Raw genomic sequence first — 21,231 nt, 5'->3', positions numbered from 1 at the left:
GCAAAGACTGATCTACCACCCTAACCAAACTTATTTGAACTCATGTGTGTTAAAGCCTAAGATTTAGCAGGTGATTAACCTTATGGATGATGGTGTCTTAATATGGAGGAGATATTTGAACTTAGCCACACAAATATATCTTGTTCCCACTGAAACTGTTGGTAATTTGTCAAATCCATTTCCCCTGCATTCCCTAATCAAGGTTGTTTTAAGACTCCCCTGTCCTCCAAGCTGCACGTGGCCCAGACGATAAGTAACCTGTTTGCCTGAGATGTTTTCCAGGAACCTGGAGTCAGCAGCATCTAGCTCAGCTGAACTGGTTGAAACTAGGTGGGATCCCTGACCCTCCAACTGGGTATGCGCGGGTGTCTACCTGTGCCCTTTGGAAAGTGCAGAGGCCTGTAAGCTAGTTATGAGAGCAGGAAAGATGTTGACACACCTTTTCCCCATCACCTATTCCAGTCTCACCACGCTCCCTGCGCCCCAGCCCACCGTGCTTCGGGCTTCTTTATTCCTCATCCCTGCCCCGTGCCTTCGCGAAGGAGGATCTGAAGTTTGTTCTGCCATCTACTTGCATGGCTGCCATGTAGATAAACCCTGTCTTTGCTGCGAACCTCAGTGTCTCGGCGTTTTGGTTGCTGTACGTCAGGTAAAATGGACCTGGTTCTGAAACACTACCAAACAGCATTAAAAACAAAGCCCCCCCCCCCCCCCCAAAAAAAAAAGACTATAAGCTGGGCAAAATTATGGTAAACAAGGGCTTTACCTTACTTCGGGCAGATGCTGGTTCTATCTTTACGCGTAATGATTTTCATTAGTTTCACCAGGAGTCGGTCCCAGGCCTCCTCTGGGACCGGTTTTGTCACCTGCAGGCTGAACATCCCGGCTTTCCCTACAGATAAGGGTGGGGAGGGGCAGGGAAACGTTTGACCAGGGCATCCCCTGGACCATGGTAGCAGTAACTGCTGGGGAGAGGACAAAGTCTAGGTTTTCTCTGAGATTTCCAGAGCAGAGCTGGCAGTAATGAGGTGTGACTTTGTGCACAACCAGTCTTTCCACTTGGCCCTAGCTTTGGTAGAGATTTTTCATCTGTGTTGCAGTCTTAAGGGCCAGAGACAGTGATACGCAGCTTTAAAAGGACAAGGAGGGGAGGGAGATGTTTGTTAACTCTGGACAGTTCCTCTGGAGGTGGAGAGTCCTCCTGGCCCCTTCAGGGCTTCCTGGGACTGAGGACAGAAAACAGCACAGTTGGTTTCAATGAAGGGCCCCCATGGGTGAGAGATGCCAGCCAAGCAGGGGAACCTGCCACCCTGCAGGATTCGAGAGGTGCAGGTGAGGATCTTTTCTTTGCAGGCACTGCTTCTCCTGCTCTGCACAGCTCCATGGACTGTCAGGTAGATGTGGCAGGTGAAGACCAGAGAGTTTCAGCACGTTGCACAAGGTAACACAGCATGCAGGTGAACATATCTGGACTAAAGTCTGACTCGAGAATTTTTCCAAGACCCAACTGGTCCTTCTATGAAGAATGTTAATCTTTGTTTTTCCCCTTTCCCCAAGTTTTAAACAGACTGTCTCCTAGGAGGAGAAACATTTGGGTATTATTGTTCCCCTGACACATAATTTGTGACCCCCACAGACCATTCTGGGGGCTGCCTGGAGCCACAGAAGCAGCAGCTGCCACTGTCATTGCCCCAGGTGCTGACTCTCTCAGCCATGGAAAGTCCCTTCCCCAAATAGACTCTGGTTTTCCACTGGCTACTCCTACTGCTAAAATAAAACTAGGCTGACCCCTCTACCACCCAGTGCTAACAGCTGGGGCTTCATCAGAGGTGTGAAGAGGCCATTTCTTATGTGCCATTTTGCTCCTCTGGCTGCCACGTCTCTGCCCTCCAAGTGAACTGCTCTCGTTACTCTGTGCCTCTGCCAAGATCCTCCTCACAGGCTGGCTGTCTCCTGTTACCCTCCTGTTGAACTCGGAGTTGCCTTCCCCTCATGTAAAGAGAGAAGTCCATGAGCACAGAATTTGCACAGGCCTGTGCTAAGCGTGGATGAGGGACCACTATGAATAACTCTGGCCATCCCCTCCACCCTGAGTTCCTATCAACCCAACAGACACAGTCAAATGTCTTTCTTGTATCTTCCTACCACTGCACAAATCAGCACTATAGAAAGAACTAACAACAAATACATTTAGAATTGATATTTATAGGAGCAGGCTTGGTCTGGGTTTTCAGTCCTGCTGTAGAGAACAAAACTGAATCACAATATGTGAGTTTAAGCACTAGGCAGACACTGTCAGAAAACAATGCTGAATAATCATCCACCCATTTCTACAGGGCTCCCTCTCCATTTCCATGGACATACTTCCCAGACAAGCTACCAAACAGGTTAATTGTCCTACAATTTATTCACTTCAGGCCACAGGGGTGCTTGAACAAACTTTGTTGTTTACATCCTGCCCCCACCTTTTTTGGATACAAAATCCTTTAGTGCATTAAAAATAATTAGGTCAACTCAGCAAAGTTAAACAGGTTAGAAATTTGTTTTAGATGTTAGATTAATAGAACCATTTACTAGGTGGCCTTCATATGGCCTATGTGTTCAGTTCAGTTCAGTCGCTCAGTTATGTCCAACTCTTTGCAACCCCATGGACTGCAGCATGCCAGGTTCCTCTGTCCATGGGATTTTCCAGGCAAGAAAATTGGAGTGGGTTGCCATGCCCTCTTCTAAGGGATCTTCCAGACCCAGGGATCGAACCCATGTCTCTTATGTCTCCTGCATTGGAAGGTGTTCTTTACCACTAGCGCCATCTGGGAAGTCACATGGCATATGGAAGCCAACAATATTTAAGAAATAAAGAATAACAGAAGACCAAATTACAAATTTGGGAACATTTTAGAAAAAAAGGTCAACAATATTTAAGAAATAAAGAATAACAGAAGACCAAATTACAAATTTGGGAACATTTTAGAAAAAAAGGTCACAATGCTTCATTGAAAGCATCTCCGTGTTCTTAAAATTAGGGAAAGTTTGCTATTTAAACTTCCAAAATGTGTTTTGAACATTATTTTAGAGAAAGAATAATATATTTTAAAAAGGGTGGCTAATGCATTTCTCTAATGAAAGATCAGGAAAGCAGAGGTGAGAAAGTAACTTCAGTTTCACAGGCAGACATACCTGTGTGCATGTGTTTGCATGTACAAGAATGATGGCATCCTAGCCCAGGTAACAAGGGAGTTTGGTCAAAATGAGACTTCCTGGGGGCAGAGCAGCCACCAGCGTGAGAGTGAGGGTGGGAGGTGCTGAGCTTCTCAACACTGTCCTGGGGAGAGAATGTGAATCTGAGACAACCCCAAACTGGTTGAGCTCTCTGTCACTGGAGAGGAGGAGGGAGATGCGCTCACCCTGAGAGTGGCCTCCAGAGAAACTTGGGGGGAAAGTCTGGAGCCCTGATCTGCATGAAGCAGCAGAGGAGGGCCATGGTCGGTGGCACAGGAGCCTGAGAGCAGTGACCCTGATGAGAACACTTATGTCTTCCCCAAGGGAGATGTGGGCACAGGATGGAGCTATTTGAATTGGAGGTACTTTTGCCTTTGCTAAATCTGTTCCAAGAGCCCAAGTCTTTTGTGCAAGGCCCGTTGACCTGATGCTGATGTCACCAGTCTCCTAGTGCTGTCGGGCATTCCTCTTTCTCCTCCCGATGGTGGAAGTTTCCCATTTCCCCTTCCACCTTGGAGCTGATCTGTGGAGAAACAGGGCCTTCCCAAGAAGATAGAGCCTGAGTCGTGGGGTCAACACACAACGGTGGGATGAAGACTCAGGGAACAGGGAAGCACCCACGCCTTGGTCCCAGAGACAGTTACCCGCCAAGAGTGTGTGACAACCTGGAGCCCAACCTGGAGTCTTCCTAATGCTGCCGGGAACCTGAGGGAGGCGTACAGCATCCCTGCAGTGGAGGTGACCAGCTGGTGCTATAGAACATCTATCCCAGTTGGGCAGGGCCTTGGAGTCACCCCTCTACCAGACTTCAGGGAATCACATCATCCCAGGACCTTGGAGAAGGAGGCTGGTGTTTGGGGATATCTAGAGCAGCGGATGTTACAGAGGTGCATAGGGGGCCAGCCTGGAGTTTCTGGGCAGGAAATCTGGGCTGCTGGCCTCTCTGGGCAGGGAGGCAGGTGGAGGGCAGAGTGTAGCATGGTTCTGCCATGGCTGGCGAATCTCAGGTGAGGGTAGGAGGAGTCCCAAGGTGGTTGACTTCGATGCAGCTTGACCACACCTAGTTCAGAGTTGCAACAAAAGGGGATGGTGGGTGTTTCTGACTCTGGAGGGCTCATCTCTGTTCACAGCTGCAACTTCTCTTCTGCCTCCCTTTCTTGCAGGTTTGGGTCCCCCTTAGCTCCTCTCCTCCCTGTAGGAATGTGTACAGGGCTCACCCGACAGTGGGCAAGTGGAGCATTTGGCAGTGGTGACTTTGCTGCAGTCCCTATGTTTTTCATGAAACAGCACCAAGATCAGTGGCTCTCTCTCCCTGGCTCTCCATGCTGGAGGCTTAGAAGACAGGAATCTGGTCTCTCCGAACCAAATCCAGGTCATCATCTAGGGTTAACAAAACCTGAAACAAGACGGGCAGAAAAATGAGAGGAATGCACAGTTGCGATAAGTCCCTGTTTTCTAAGGCTCACAAGTGTACTTAATTGTTTTCATGTCTTCTGCAGCACTGTGCTCTTAATAGACACATATAATTCTGCAATTCATTTATTCAAGTATCTATCAAGAGTCTATTAAGTGCTATTCTAGATGCTAGGGATACAGCTTAGGATAAAAGAGAGACAAATGTCTACCCTGATGGAGCTTACATTTGAGAGAGGGCTTCAGACATGAAGCAAATGCAGGAACAGAGGTTACTGTGTTAGATAGCAGTATGTACTAAGGATAAAAATTAAACTGTGGAGGGAATATAGGGAGTATGGGATGGGATGAGGTAAAAAAATTTTTTGGGGGTAGCTGGGACATCATTACCACTTAGAAGGGGACATTTGGGTGGGGACCTAAAGGGAATAAAACCTTGTTGCAATAGAATATTGCTATAAGAATTGTTCCCCCACCCTCCATTTATAGTTCCCTCTATCATCACTCTCTCTGTGATGTAGAGGGAACTCTTAGCTCCACTTTTAATATCTCTGTCTCCCCAGAGAATGTGACAATTAAAGAAAGCCTTAAGGAAGAATGTTTATATAGACTGGTTAAACTTCCCAAACTGGCCACTAGGAGGCAGCCCCGCTCCACTCTTGAGGTTCCTAAAGGGTCAGAGTGAACCCTGGAGGCCCCTATATCTTGTTAAAAGAACTTGTGTGCAGGTACCATATACTTGTATTTTGGAAAAGTCAAAATTAAGATGGAATTATGCTTGGAGTTGTCATCCTGGGTTGTTAAAATATGCACAGCTTCAAAGAAGGTGTGTGGGCAAAAAACGAAGGAACTTCAGGAGAGATTTGAAAGATACTGGTTAGAAAGGCAACAAGAGGCCTGGCTGCTATCCTGAGCCACTCGAGGAACTTGTAAAATGTTTGTAATAATAAGGTATGTAGTGAGACTGGAGGAGAGGGAGGAATGTGAGTATGACACAAGAAGGAATAACCTAGTGTGGCTGAGATGGTAGCCGAGTGCCACCAAAAGCGCTTCCTGGGGGAGCTGGGTATGTGAGTTCTAATCACCAGTGCAGTCCAAGCACTGTGCAACTGAAGGAAAATGATTTTATCACCGTGTCTTAAAGTATTGAAGAGTAAAAGAACAAAATGAAGATCTAACTAGAGGATATGACGTTAAAAAAAAAGATAATCTGTACATTGAATCATAATGAAGACTTGGAAATTAAAAATAGGAGGATGTAAGTAAGGGGGGAAGAGGAAAAAAGAGAATACAAGATGTAAAGAGAGAAGAAAAGTTTTTATAAACTCACCAAGAATGAGAAAAACAGGGCAGTAGCAGAGAGGAAGTGCCAGATGTCATGGTCGTCAAAGAAATCCAGCAGGGTGCATTCTCGGTTCTTCTCCCGGGACTCGGCTGGCGTTCCCTGGAAGGAGGTGAGGCAGGATGTGGGGGAGCAGTCCCACAGTTCAACTCTGTAGAGGACGTAGCATCCAGAAACCTACAGTCGCTACTAGATGTCTGGGTCGCTACATTGTCATTAGCTTCCAAGAAAACATAGGTCCACACAAAAATGTGTCCACAGATGTTCATAGCAGCAGCATTCATAAAAGCCAAAAACTGGAAACAACCCAAATGTTCATCCATTGAACATCTGCTAAAATGAGGCATATTCATACAATGGAATGAAAAGTGAAAGTGTTAGTTGCTCAGTGGTGTCTCACTATTTTCGACCCCGTGAACTGCAGCTCACCAGGTTCCTCTGTCCATGGCATTCTCCAAGCAATAATACTGGAGTGGGTAGCCATTCCCTTCTCCAGGGGGTTTTCTTGACCCAGGGAATGAACCCTGGTCTCCTACATTGCAGGAAGAATCTTTACTGTCTGAGCCATTATTCAGCAATAAAAACACATCATACTGACATAATGTGATCTGTAAATGGGTGGACCTAGGAAACATTACACAGAGAAGGCAGACTCAGACTGCATACGGTTCCATTGATATGAAATGTCCAGGATAGGTAGATCTATAGAGACAAAAGATTAGTGGTTGCCTCAGGCTAAGGGGTTAGGGAGAAATGGGGAGTGACTGCTAATGGATGTAGGATTTTTCCTGGGGTGATAAAAATGTTTTGACATTGATTGCGGTGGTTATGGTGATGGGGAGCTAAGACTTCCTCCCTGTTCTATGCCTCACATGCATCACCAGTTCCCTAGGCCTCACCTTTCCTATCTGTGAAATGGATTTATACACACCTGCATCTGGGTATCTGGATGATGACTATGATAAGGTGGAGATGATAAACTAATCAAGCTTTCTGTACATATTAAGCATCCATTGGGAACAGGATTGCAATCATAATACAACACACAGTGAAGATCACATTGGCAATGGGGATAGGACTTCATGTTTAAGAAGCGCCACCCCGATAATAGTGACATGGCATTTATTGAGCATTTATGTGTGGATATTTATATAAAACCAACCCCTTTTAAAAAAGCTTTCACATTAGAGAATATAAAAAAGATAAACAGCAATAAGCCCATGAAGAGAGGGAGGTAGGAAGGTCAGAAAAGCAAGATGGAGAGAGCACATTGTCCAGGAGACAAACACTCTTCTCTTACCTCCCAGCTGCTGAGATTCTGGAAGAAAAAATACAGGGCGGCAGCCCACACTACAGCGGTGGCGACAATGCAGAAAAGTGGGGTCAGGAGGATCTTCTCGGAGCTGCGAAGCTGTGGGTGAGAAGCAAATGCTGCCAGGCTGCATGAATCACCTGGTCACCTGAGGAGGACCCAGCAGCCACTCTTACCTTCATGATGATGTAAAAGGCCAGGTAGAGCAGCAGGTTGCAGATGAAGATGCCCAGCATGTAGGAAGCGAAGTCCCTGGGTCGGTTGATGAGTCCAAAGAGGGCACTGAGCGTATAGAGGAATTGTTGTGTAGCCAGGAAGCTGGATTTGTAGTATTACCGACCCTTCCAACCCCCACCCCCATTTCTGCTGGGAGGGGAATTAAAAATCTTTCAACTTTCAATTTATTAAATCTCTTTCAGAACATTCATTTTAATGATTATAAAGTTCCTATCCATGGATGTACCTAAACCATACTCTCTAGTTGAAATGAGTTTTCTCTTTGTCCTTCAGTTGTTCACTATTATAAAAATCTGCAACGATGAATACCTTTAGACATATCGTGCTTTTTTCTTTTTGCATTTAAGATGATTAGATTACTAGACATAGAATTGTCTCAGCAATTGGTTTGACACATATTACCAATTTTTATCTAGCTGTCTAAATATTGAAGTTTATTTGGTTGGGGTTTGGCCTTAATTTTATTCCAAATTTTTACTCGGTTATAACAGAAATCTTTATTATGTGGGGCTTCCCTGGTGGCTCATATGGTAAACAATGCCTGCAATGCAGGGGATAACAGAAATATTTATTATATAGCTCTTTCTTATCTTGTGGTTTTGAAAACTTGTTTTTAATACAGACACACTATGCACATATATGATATATAGTTGGATTTCTGGCCTCTTCATTCTGATTCACTAATTTATAATTTTGAATCAGTGCCTCACCACATTATTATTGTTTTATAGATTATCTAACATAGGTTGTCAGATGTAGTTTAGTCGCCAAGTTGTGTCCGACCCTTATGACCCCACCAGGCTCCTTCCTCTGTCCATGGGATTTTCCAGGTAAGAATATTGGAGTGGATTGCCATTTCCTTCTCCAGGGGATCTTCCTGACCCAGGGATCAAACCGGGGTCTCCTGTAATACAAGCAGATTCTTCACCAACTGAGCTACCAGGGAACTCCCAACATAGGTTAGGCTAGTTTGCACTATCCAATATGCTAACCACATGTGGCTATTTAAATAAAAATTAAATAAAATTGAAAGTGAATTTTCTCAATCAGACCCCATTTCAAGTGCTCAATAACCACAAGTGGCTAATAAACATTTAAGCTTTGTTCCAGAAAGTTCTGTTGGATAGTGCTGGGCTGTCACTATACACCTCTGTGCCTTCTTTCTTCTGTTAATCCTTTGCAGAGACCTTTGAAAATTTTGTCTAACTAGGTAAATAAATTTCCGAATAAAATTCTATTAACTTAGTTCCATTTCTGGTTCTAAATTTGCACCTTACCTTGAAAACTGATATTTTTCCAATAGTTAATCTTCTCACCCAGGGCATGCTATCTTTCTTCATTTAGCTAAGTTTTTGTCTATATCTCCTAATGAGGTAGTTAAATGTTTTGCAGAAAGATCCTACATATTTCTCAAAGTTTATTCCTAAGTATTTAAAGTGTAAAGCTGTTATTAAGATTTTTGTTCATTTTTTAAAACATATTTTTTATTGAAGTATAGTTGATTTACAATGTTGTGCTAATTTCTGCTGTATAGCAAAGTGACTCAGTTACACACATATATACATTCTTTTAGCGTTCTTTTCCATTAGGATTTGTCTCAGGGTACTGAATATAGTTTCCTGTGCTATACATTTAGGCCTTGTTTATATTCTATATGTAATAGCTTGCATTTACTCACCTCAAACTCGCAATCCACCCCTCCTCCATCCCCTTGCCCATCCCCTGCACTTGGCAACCACAAGTCTGTTCTTTATGTCTATGAATCCATTTCATGACTAGGTCCATTTGTGCCATATTTTAGATTTCACATATAAGTGGTATCATATGATACCTGTCTTTCTCTTTCTGACTTACTTCATTTACTATGATAATCTCTAGTTGCATTGGATGCATCCATGTTGCATCCATGTTGCTGCAGATGGTGTCATTTCATTTTTTGATGGATGAGTAATATTCCATTGTATATATGTACCACATCTTCTTTATCCATTTCTCTGTCAATGAACATTTAGATTGTTTCTATGTCTTGGCTATTGTGAGTAGTGCGTCTATGAATGTATAAGTGCCCATTTTTTTTTGAATTACATTTTTCTCCAGATATATGCCCAGGAGTGGGATTACTGGATCATAGGGTAATTCTATTTTTAGTTTTCTGAGGAGCCTCCATACTGTTTTCCAGAGTGGCTGCACCAACTTACATTCCCACCAACAGTGTAGGAGGGTTCCCTTTTCTCCATACCCTCTTTAGCATTTGCTGTTTGTAGACTTTTTAATGATGGTCATTCTGACCAGTGTGAGGTGGTACCTCATTGTAGTTTGATTTGCATTTCTCTAATAATTAAGTGATGTGGAGCATCTTTTCATGTGTCTACTGGCCATCAGTATGTTTTCTTTGGAGAAAACTCTATTTAGGTCTTCTGCCCCTTTTTTGATTGGGTTGTTTGTTTTCTTTATTATTGAGTTCTATAAGCTGGTTGTATATTTTGGAAATTAAATCCTTGTTGATCACATTGTTTGCAAATATTTTCTCCCATTCCATTGGTTGTTTTGTTATGATTTCCTTTGCTGTGCAAAATCTTGTAAGTCTGATTAGGGCCCATTTGTTTGTCTTTATTTTCATTTCTATTGCCTTGGGAGACTGACCTGAGAAACCATTGGTATGATCTATATCAGAGAATATTTTGCCTATAATCTCCTCTAGGAGTTTTATCAAGTCATATATTGTGTTTAAATCTTTAATCTATTTTGAGTTTATTTTTTTGTATGGTATAAGGGTGTGTTCTAACTTGACTGATTTATAGGTGGCTGTCCAGTTTTCCAAACACCAGGGATCAAACTGGGATTTTATTGTATTGGGTATTGTAATGGGAAAAGAGACTTTTCCCCATTGTATATTCTTGCCTCATTTATGGAAGATTAATTGACTATAGATATGTGAGTTTATTTCTCGGCTGTCTATTCTGTTCCATTGATTTGTATGTCTGTTTTTGTGCCAATATCATGCTGTTTTAATTGCTGTAGTTTTGTAGTATTGTCTAAAGTCTTGGAGGGTTATGCCTCTTGCTTTCTTCTTTTTCCTTAGAATCATTTTGGCAATTCAGGGTTTTTTATGGTTCCATTTAATTTGAGGATTGTTTGTTCTAGTTCTGTGAAAAATATCACGGTAACTTGAAAGAGATTACATTAAATCTGTAGGTTGCCTTCGGTAGTATGACCACTTTAACAACATAAATTCTCCAAACCCAACAGCATGGGATAGCTTTCCATTGATTGTTTAAAAAAATACCTTTTAAACTCACACCTAAATAAATATATAAAATATTTAGGAATAAACCTGACAAAGGAGGGAAAACATTTATATGCTAAGAACTATAAAATATAATAAAGGAAATTAAAGATGATTCAAAGAAATGTTTTTGTTCACTTTTTATTCCAACTGATTTTGTTCTATGTAATATAGGAAATTTCCTCTTCTCACAATTTGAAATCTTCAGTGTACTCTAAACTCTTGTGTACTTTTCACACAGATTCATCAGTTATTAGTATTTTGCCACATTTGTTTTATTTTCTCATTCTGTCTCTCTATATGTATACATACATCTCTCTATATATTAATATATATTAATGACTTTTGTAATATCCATGGGAAACTGATGGAGACCTTAGTGAGGAGGTAACCCCCCCTACTGGGCAGCACAGTACTAGTGTGTCATTGTGCCTCATTTCCCCCTACGCTGCAGGCACTGGTGTCCCACAGAGCTCCTGCTAAGAAGAGAAAGGCCATGCACCTTGTCTTGTGAGCAGACTTGGTTTGATTTTAGTTCTACAAGAGGCAGGGACAGGCCAGGTGATTCTGACCCTCTGGACATTGTCATCGGTCTTTCATTATCATATCTCCTACCAGCACCCTCCACCCTGTCTTACAAAGTCACTAGGACTGTAGGGTCTTCACTAAAAGGGTGGCCAAGAGAACATCACAGGTGATCATGGCCAAGAATCACCCGTCTCAAAGTGTCCCTCAGTAAAGCACAGTCCTTCACAGGTATGGACCTTCCCCAAGGTAACCCCTGGGGCAGCAACATTGTGGGAAGTTTATTTTGGATGCACATGGCCCCTAAATAAGAATCAAATTCTCATGACTTGATTCTGGTTTTCCTGGGGTGTGCTTCTTTCTTCATATCTGATACTTTAAAGGGAGGAGGAGGAGAGTCATCTATCTATCAAAGGTCACCGATCAGCTAAGAACCACTAATACAAGCAGCTAAACTTACTTATTTTTTGATAGAGAAATAAAATGTCACTCATTCACATTTTTAAGTATAAGTTGCAAACACTAGATACATAAAATATAGCTAGCATAAACGTGCTTTTGCTGCACTGTTCTACTTTGAGGTCATTTGAGGAAGCAAAGGGGCTTGCCAGGTGACTCTAGTGGTAAAGAACCTGCCTGGTAAAGAAGTGAGAGACACGAGTTTGATCCTGGAGGAGGGCATGGCAGCCCACTACAGTATTCTTGCCTGGAGAATCCCATGCACAGAGGAGCCTGGCAGGTTACATAGTCCATAAGTTGCAAAGAGTTGGACACAAGTGAAGCAACAGCATGCATGCAAGAGGAAACAAAGCCAAGGTAATAATGAAGGAAAAGAAAAGGAAGAAGAATGATACAAGCAGAGTAGGAAGACTGAGACCTGGAGGGAAAGAAAGAAACAGGAAAGAGACTTACACACACACACACACACACCATCCCATTCCCCCTAGTAAGAAAGAGAAATGCCTACTGGGTAGCATTACGGAAAGCTCTAAAAAGTTTAAAATGGTTGCATTTTTGACTGCTGGCATAGTTAATCTCTCTCTTTATAAATATGTGTGTGTGTATGTATATGCATATATAGCTAATCTAATTTATCCACATAAATATAGCAAATTTGATGTTTGTCTTGTTGAACAAATGAGTTCCAGGCATCGACGTGTGGAACTCATTGCTTTAAGGTAGGCCACTGCTCGGAGAACGCAATGGCACCCAACTCCAGTACTCTTGCCTGGAGAATCCCAGGGATGGGGTCGCACAGAGTTGGACACGACTGAAGTGACTTGGCAGCAGTAGCAGGCCATTGCTAGTACCCAAGTGCATTTTTTGCAGGGCAACAAGTAGCTTTCTTTCAAGTCTCTAGAACAAGCACAGTCCCACACTCTCCTTAATTTCAGATTTCTTTGTAAAAATGACAGCCAAGGCAAGCCAAGCCACAGTGTTACAGAGAAATTAGTAAAGAGAAAGACATGTTTTCCTAAGACTACTTACAAGGACCAGTTAACCAGGTTCCCCACGATGAGTAATACCATTCTGTCCTGGAAAGGAGGAGAGAAAACAGTGAATGAAAGGCTTGCGTGCATTACTTCTTACTATACGGGAAGCATCAATTATGGGAAAACTGCTTTAATGAAAACAGTTTTTCTATCGATATAGGAGAGCTGTGCCTATGAATGAACACTAATCCTCCAAAGGACTAAATGGTAAAGCCTCCAACTGCAAGCAGATATGATCTCCTCCCTGTAAAAGAAGGCCTGGTAAGTAAAGCAGAAGTCTTGCTGTTTCCTTCCTGTTTTTAAAGGAGCTGGGCATCTGGGATTCTTTCCCTGGGTTGTGGTGACTGGTGGGACCTAAGGCAGCTCTTGAGACACAACTGGAATTTGTTTCATTGCTCTGGCTCCAAGGAGGTCCCACAGCTCTCAGGCTTCTGGTTTCTAGACACACGATTTGAACACATTATTGACCGGAGACATATCAATGCGTTTTAGAGAATGATACAATTGACATCACCGTGAGAAGCTGTTAGCACCTAAAATTGACCAAGAGCTCATAATATAATTCACGATTGTTGTTATCTTTCACATTTTGCTCCATTTGGTTTTTGTTCCAATCTTGTGTATATTATAGGGCTTCCCTCATAGCTCAGTTGGTAAAGAATCCTCCTGCAATGCAGGAGACACTGGTTTGATTTCTGGGAAGATGTGCTGGAGAAGGAATAGACTATCCACTCCAGTATTCTTGGGCTTCCCTTGTGGCTCAGCTGGTCAAGAATCCACCAGCTATGCAGGAGACCTGGGTTTGATCCCTGGTTGGGAAGATTCCCCGGAGAAAGGAAAGGCTACCCACTCTAGTATTCTGAACTTGAGAATTCCATGGACTGTATAGTCTGTGGGGTTGCAAAGAGGAAGACATGACTGAGTGACTTTCACTTCACTGTATATATTATAAACTCAAGTGTATTAATTTTTTTAAATGATATATCACGAACTTTTGAGTGAAGAAGAATTTTTTGGTGAAGTTTATGCAAATAGTTTCTCTGATAGTCTGAGCAACATATAAACTAGTGTCTGAGAAGATCATAGTTCTTCAGAATATGGATCCAGATGATGTGATTATTAGACCAACAAAAAGACAAAAAAAACTTAGTGATTGATTCTGATACAGAAAGTGAAAATGAAATTCATGGTGCTAGAGAAGACTTCACAGGTGTGTCAGTTGTATATTGAATGTAATAACCTGCATAGTGCTAGTGAAATAATAGAATTTTTGGCTGGCCAAAATAAAAATTGCTGGCCACAGGCATTAGTTTCTGCAAAAATCCCCTGGTCAAAGATTAAACTTATTGGTATGGGAGAAAATAGAGAGGTAAGGTTCATCTCAAAGGACAATTACTCTAACAATAACTCTAACTCTATTATTCATAATCTGCTTGTAAAACTTTTAGGTGCTATCTGATTATACTTTAGTTTTCATGGCCACTCATCTGTTTCAAAGTAGTGATTCTCTTTGTGGGTAATCTATTAAATTTTATTAAATAAAATCTACTTAATTTTAATTAAATAAAATCTATTAAATATTAAATAAGTCTATTAAAAGAAATATCTTCCTTTAAAAAAAATTAATTCACCTACTAGAAATACCAAAATCCAAAACACTAACACCAATTCTCATTCATGGCTAATGGGAATGCAAAATAGTCCAATCATTTGGAAGACAGTTTCCTAGAAAACTAAACATACTTTTACCATATGATCCAGCAATTGTGCTCCTTGGTATTTACCTAAAGAAGCTGAAAACAGACCTATGCAAAAATGCCCACATTTTATAGCACAGTTTTTCATAACAGCCCAAACTTAGAAGCAACCAAAATGTTTTTCAGTAGGTGAGTGGATAAATAAACCATAGTACATCCAGGCAATGGAATATTAGCACTAAAAAGAAATGAGTTATCAAGCCATGAAAAGACATTCAGGAAACATAATGTCTATTGTGTTTATATTGTATAAACACAATATAAACAATTTTTTATAAACAATTTGTATATACAAATATATTGTATAAACACTATAGTGTATATTGTTAAGTGAAAGAAGCCAATCTGAAAAGACCATATGCTGTATTATTTCAGTCATACGACATTCTGGAAAAGAGAAGAGTAAAGAGACAATAAAAAGATCAGTAGTTGGTGGGATTGGGGAGGGAGGGGGTGGGAAGAATAGGTAGGGCACAGAGGATTTTTAGGGCAGGGAACTACTTTGATACTGTAATGATGAATTACAAACTCGTCAAAAAACCCATAGCATGTACACCACCAGGAGTGAACTGTAATGTAAACTGCAGACTTGGAGTGACTATGATGTGTTGACAGGTTCATCAACTAACAAACACGCCCCTCTGGTAGGGATGTTGATATGGGGGAAGTTGTGCCTGTGTGGAGGAGGGGCATTTGGGAAATCTCCGTATTTTCTTCTCAATTTTCCCCGAACCTAAAACCTTTTAAAATACTCTAAAAATAGTCTATTTTAAAAAATACAGCATGCATCAATTAATGTAAAAACAAAAGCGCTAATTTCCCCATAAGGTTCACATCTGAGGCCTGTCTCCCATAGTACTCACAGGTCCTAATGGGATTTTACATTCTCTCCTGAGTAAAACCCTCCAGCCTCAATTTCCTCAATTTTAGTGCCTATAGCTCCTCCCCAAGCTATACAGGGTTAAAGACATTGACATTTATATATTCTTTATATAAAAATCCTTCTGATTATAAACTATCAGCAGGAATTCAGTGGACACCTATGTGCCAGGCCCAAAGGGCCTGGTTCTGACCACAGGCCTGGGTAAAGACTGGGGCAGTGGCTCAGAGGAGGGATGCAAGTTCTCTGGGGTCCCTGGCCAATGAGCCAAGGCAGCTGAGACCTGCACCCTGATCCCTCTGCTCACTGTAGAAACATGTAATATATTGAAAACTATAAGGCAGAATATTTAACAGTGTATTTTTACCAAGAACCAATAACTATAAATTTGAAGAAAGCATTCCTACTCACTGTCAGAATCAAACAGTACACAAAAAGCAAACAAATGAAAACTCTGGAAAGTATAAGTTCCTGATGAAAGTGATTGGAATGACCATATGATCCCGTTGGCTTGGGATGGTCCAGGTGTCATCATTAATACTGCCTTCTATTCACAAATGAAATAGTCATACCTCTTGGGATGATTATTTTACAGGGACACTCTGTCTTGATCCTCCCTCCCTAGCAGTCATCACTGTTTGACAGTTTTATATATATTTTTTCTTTATATATTGGCAATTTTTATGTAAAAAGGGCACCATTCCATCTTGTCTTTTAAGAGTGAGAAGAAAAGGAAGCAAGATGCCTCTTCCCTCACTAACTGGACCTCAGCCACCCTAGGCCATCTGGCCCCCTTGGTTGGGGGAGCCTTGAGTGACTGCCCCGCTGTCCTGTTGTCTGGGAGAGGGCCAAGGGACACAAGGACACGCACGTACCATATACAGAGGCCGGCTGCACTGCTGGGTACAGTCCATGTAGAGCACCAGAGCGGCCCGCCGGAAAATTCCCCAATCTGCTGATGACACAATCGCAGGGTCAGAAGGCTTAGTCACTGATAATATAGAACACTCCACTGCGGCCCGAGCTTTTGTGGCCAGGATGAAGATGTCCTCACCTCATAAAAGCCATGCTTTGCACCTAATAGGCCAGTAATACTTGCTTTAAAAAATGCATCCCCACCCCCACCGCCACCAGGGATTTCATGGCAGGTGTGCCTTATCCGTGCGGCATCCCGCAGAAAGGCAAGCAAGATGGACACAGGGGACGAGCACTCACAGATCACTCGGGCAGTTGGCCAAACCGCCTATGGTCTCCTGTGGCTAAGTTTCGCTCTGTTGATGGTTTACTTAGGTGCTGTTTTCTTTACAGCAGAGATGTGATGGGGCCTCTCAAAAATAACCTTAAAACATCTGCTCTCTCTAGACCATGGGAAGTCGTAACTTGTAAAGATTCAAATTTGTATTTCTCAGTGTGGTTAAAAATCAGTAAAAATTAAACCAGGGGATACTAGGGACTATTGAGCATGTCCAGAAAGCCTGAATGTGGATTGAAACAATAGTCAAAGGAACACAGATGGGAGAGAGAGAGGGGGGAGCTTTTTTTTTTTAAATGCAATCCTTCAAAAGGATGGTATGAAACACATTGAGCGTGCATGTTATAACTGTTATATAAACAGGACCAGAGCCCCAGGTGGGGCTGTCCTGTGAGCCATCCGCATGTAGATGTCACAGGCAAGGCTAGGGTCTGCCTGAAGTGAACATTTCAGTGAAGGTGGACTCCAGGTCTGTTGTGACTGCTGCTATTTAACACGGCCAACCCTGGGTTCAGCTGAAGCAGCTGGACTAGATACACTCTGGGGCCGGGGGCGGGGGAGGGGATGTGCATGCACTAGCCCAGAGGAGGTGGGTTGGTTGGGGTGCATACCTATCTCTGAGTCTCTCTCTGCACCCCCTTCCCACCAAATCCTGCCCAATCTGGAAGGGATGTTCAGAAAGCAGACTTGGCAGGTCAGCCAGGTAGGTTGTTTTGTTAAGAAAACAACCTAGAAAACCCCGGGAAGGACAGCTGAACATTACCTGTGTCAGACACATCTGAATCAGTGGGAAGCAGAGAAATGAGAAGAAAAAAAAAAAGATTTGTAAGAAGGAAGCCAAACAGGTAAACTACTGATTGTTTTATTTTCCCCTAGAAATGAATGACTTTTATTTCGTTTTCTGATTACAAAAGAAATGTTTTCTCATAAAGAACACAGACTGCTTCTGCCTGTTTCACATGTACAGAGCACGAGTCAGACTTTTCTCTCCCTGTGCTTTTTTGTGCACTCCTTGCAGCTTATACCCCTTCCTCTCTCTGTGGTCCTTTTGGGGAGGCAAGGGACACAATAGTGATTTGGGCAAGTAGTTCTGTAGTTTTCTGTCTGGGTTTCCCTGGTGGCGCAGATGGTAAAGAGTCTGCCTGCAATGCAGGACACCTGGTTTTGATCCCTGGGTCAGGAAGTTCTCTGGGAGAAAGAAATGGCAATCCACTCCAGTATTCTTGCCTGAGAAATCTAATGGACAGAGGAGCCTGGTGGGCTATAGTCCATGGGGTTGCAAAAAGTCAGACATGACTGAGTGACTAACAACACTATACGGTGCTCTGCCTCCTTGCTGCCACTGTTCCTGTGTCCACATTTATTTTCAGGAAAGGCTGAGGGCCCCAGGAAAAGGAGTCTGTGATTTGAGAAAGCAAAGGCAGTTGTCTGACCACTCTCCACTAACCCAACTTCTTGCCTCTGGATTAAATGCAGATGCAGTTGTCACAAAGAAATAGCGAATTTTCCTTTTGACTCTGGTAAATCTGTAACCACTTGGGGAAGACTCCCTAGGTACAGGAATTTAAAACATTCAGATAAGCTATGTGAGGACTATCTTCCCTTTGCTTCTCCAGACCCACCTGCCATGTCTCTGTCCCTACCATGCCTGGGGAGGCTGACTATAGGGACGATGCAGTGGGTCCCCTTAATTCCGTTGGGTTTGGACAGTGAGAAGCCCCAGCAGGAGACTGGAGGGACAGAGAAAGGACAGTCAGTTCAGAGTACGATAGTACTCTGCCTGGTACCCGCCCTGTGAGGCTGCCTGTCAACCAAAGGACATTGATCCTTTCCTGCTGACTTGCTCTCCATGATGCACTCCTTCCACATCTTGGTAACCACTTCCTCTGTGTCCTTTTGGGCTTGTGGATAGTAAGCTTCTCTGCTCCTAACCTCAGGTTACTTTCATTCTTCTCTACCCCATTCCTATCCTATGGAGAGTCCCTTTGTGAATAAATCATTTGTCTTTGGGCATGGCATCTTTTTCCTGTTGGGACCCTGACAAACTATTTCATGGTTATAATAGACTACATTAAATTCCTCCTTTTAAAAAAGGTATGGGGCAAAGGTGATACAAATATATTAAAAGCCCCTCTATCTATTAATGGTCATGACCATTACATGTATCTGTATTCAGTTTTATTTTTCCAACTTGGAAAACCCAGAAAAATAGTGCTTAAACTATTTTCCTTTTGAGAGTTTAGTTTGCACAGTTTCATTCACTTTTGAGTATGGAGGATGGGACATGAACAGAGAGCTGTACCAGATGTCCTACACAACTAGCTCATGATGCTTCCACTGGAGGAGTTGGAGGTACTCTGGCTATGTTAACACCAAGTACTAATCTACTGACCATGCCAAAAGGGAAAATTAAATTGCTAAAATGAGAGATTGTTTTATTTTGTTGTCTAGTCTTAAAGCTGGGCTTCTCTGGTGGCTCAGATGGTAAAGAATTCTTTACCCAGATGGTAAAGAATCTGCCCACAATGCGGGAGACTGGGCTCGATCCCTGGATTGGGAAGATCCCCTGGAGGAGGGCATGGCAATCCATTCCAGTATTCTTGTCTGGAGAATCCCCATGAACAGAGAAGCCTGGCAGGCTACAGTCCATGGGGTCGCTAAGAGTCAGACATGACTGAGCGACTAAGTACACAGCACAGTTTTAAAGCCAATTGTTATATAGAATTGCTCTTAGATCTGGGCACCAGGGGTGCCATATTTGAAAGGCCCTCATTACCCAGTGAGTGAGGAGTCTGCAGAGCAAGGGGACTGCTTCTCCCAAGCCACATTCTGAATTCCTGGATCCAAGAATTCTCTGCCCTGATGGCCTTGAGTTTGCTCTCAGAACCTGCATAAACTTTTCCCCTGGTTTATTTTCCTGAGGGCAGTATGCACTTCTAGAGGCAAGGAATGGCCAATTGGATGTTGGACAAGTGTGTCCATATGCATACCTGTGAGACCCCTTTAGATAGGACAGAGCCAGGAGTGGGAAGAAAAGAGGGGCAGGGGCTGGAGACCAGCTCTCCTATAACAGCTGTGTTCTGTTCTATGTTCTAGGGTATTCTCCCATGCACCTGAGAATTTTAAATTTGAGCTCGTACCTTTTAGGTTGTAATAAAGGTGTATTTATCAGTTATTGGTCTGCTTTCTTTCTTCCCCGTATATAATAGTGTTTTTAGTTTTCTTTATAACATAAACATTTTCATATGTTTGGTGTATAGACTTTTATTTACAATCTTGCCTTGGCTCTGAAAATATTAGGGATGAGCCTCTATGTTTATCTATGTTGGTTTTTCTTGAAATATACAAATGAATATTTGAGTCTGACTTCCCATACCTTAAAATGATGGGTGAAATTTAGATGCTCTAATATGACTTGCTCCCATGTATGCTGAATGATCAACAGTAGATCAGAAGCTGATTTCCACAGGATCCTAGGCATTCTAACATGATCTGTTCACAATGTCAGAGAATGTTAGGCAGGTATCCTGCCTCTGAGATTGGCAAGTTGGTCTCTAAAAGTTCCAGTCCCAGAATTTGAAAAGGATATATAAATTCTCAATAGCCACTTAGCATGGTTAGAGAAATACTCTTTTTAAATACTACAAACTGAGAAATACTCTTTTCGGTGGAACTAGCAGTGTGATGATCATACTGTTCTGCAAACACACTTTCAAAGCCTGGTGAATTGCAAAGCTTTTGAGACTTGGAGTTAGAAGGATTCCTCAGCTCTGAGCTAGCTTAGTTTTTCAGTTGAAAACAGAACTAGTGATAATAAGTTGCTGAAATTCTATACAGGAGAGGAAGCTCTTAGAGAAAATATATGCTAATAAACACACACAATTCAGAGCATGTGTTCACGGTGACCAGTAACACTCCCATTTAGGATAAGCAGGACAATTTCTTCTCAGGGAGGGGGGCGTTAAATGGCATGTTTAGTATAGAGGAACAGGTGACTCACCTATCTTGAAACGACCCATGTAGTAGATCTGGGTGCTGAGGGCCAGAGAAGCCAGAATATGAATTGCAGAGAAGATGACCCAGAACCACACGTCATTTTTCCCAAACACCTAGAAGTAAAGACAGAAGTTACCATCATCTATTTTTTCCCCCAAAGAACTCACTAAAGTTGTTCCGTCTCTTGTGCATGCATACGTTGTCAAAAACTGAGCTGTGTTTATATTTTGGATTTCCCTGTCCTCTGAGCTCTCAGGGATCTTACTACACTTAGAGAAGGAGAAATAATGGCTACCTTGCCACATGAAAAAGAAAGAAATGGAAAAGGGCAGCAGAGGGTGAGGCAGCTGAACAGCAGTCGAAGAGGCAGTCAGTCTACAGTTGGAGGCTGATGTTCTCCAAATAACAGAAGATGACTGACACTTGTCCACACACGTTTGGGAAGTGGCTTCTCTTCTTCCAGGTCAGTCTCTGTCCCACTAGGGCCTATGTGTGTCTATTCCAGTTTTACGTGAGTCA

General features: G+C 42.5%; 1 protein-coding gene and 1 long non-coding RNA gene across 6 annotated transcripts in view; one reads left to right on the top strand and one right to left on the bottom strand.

Moving 5' to 3' along the window:
* Window positions 1–4,552: 4,552 nt before the first annotated feature.
* Window positions 4,553–21,231, bottom strand: part of SIDT1 (SID1 transmembrane family member 1) — a 99,717-nt gene continuing 83,038 nt past the window's right edge. For 3 of the 5 annotated variants that reach the window (XM_065943659.1, XM_065943660.1, XM_065943661.1), the window contains 8 exons: window positions 20,717–20,825; window positions 17,480–17,494; window positions 16,340–16,416; window positions 12,823–12,869; window positions 7,463–7,568; window positions 7,275–7,385; window positions 5,963–6,076; window positions 4,553–4,615 (listed from right to left, as the gene is read on the bottom strand). In XM_065943659.1, the coding sequence (XP_065799731.1) occupies window positions 4,553–4,615; window positions 5,963–6,076; window positions 7,275–7,385; window positions 7,463–7,568; window positions 12,823–12,869; window positions 16,340–16,416; window positions 17,480–17,494; window positions 20,717–20,825 (642 nt within the window). Of the gene's footprint in view, window positions 4,616–5,962; window positions 6,077–7,274; window positions 7,386–7,462; window positions 7,569–12,822; window positions 12,870–16,339; window positions 16,420–17,479; window positions 17,495–20,716; window positions 20,826–21,231 lie in introns of all 5 variants that reach the window. The other 2 variants (XM_065943658.1, XM_065943657.1) reach the window with 2 other exon arrangements.
* Window positions 12,988–21,231, top strand: part of LOC136173762 (uncharacterized) — a 38,828-nt gene continuing 30,584 nt past the window's right edge. Inside the window, exon 1 of the long non-coding RNA XR_010664281.1 lies at window positions 12,988–13,088. This is a non-coding gene — a long non-coding RNA (uncharacterized lncRNA). The remainder of the gene's footprint in view (window positions 13,089–21,231) is intronic.

Source organism: Muntiacus reevesi, chromosome 8 (genome assembly GCF_963930625.1).
Source record: "Muntiacus reevesi chromosome 8, mMunRee1.1, whole genome shotgun sequence".
Taxonomy (NCBI): Eukaryota; Metazoa; Chordata; class Mammalia; order Artiodactyla; family Cervidae; genus Muntiacus; species Muntiacus reevesi.
This window is presented reverse-complemented; position numbering and strand designations above follow the sequence as displayed.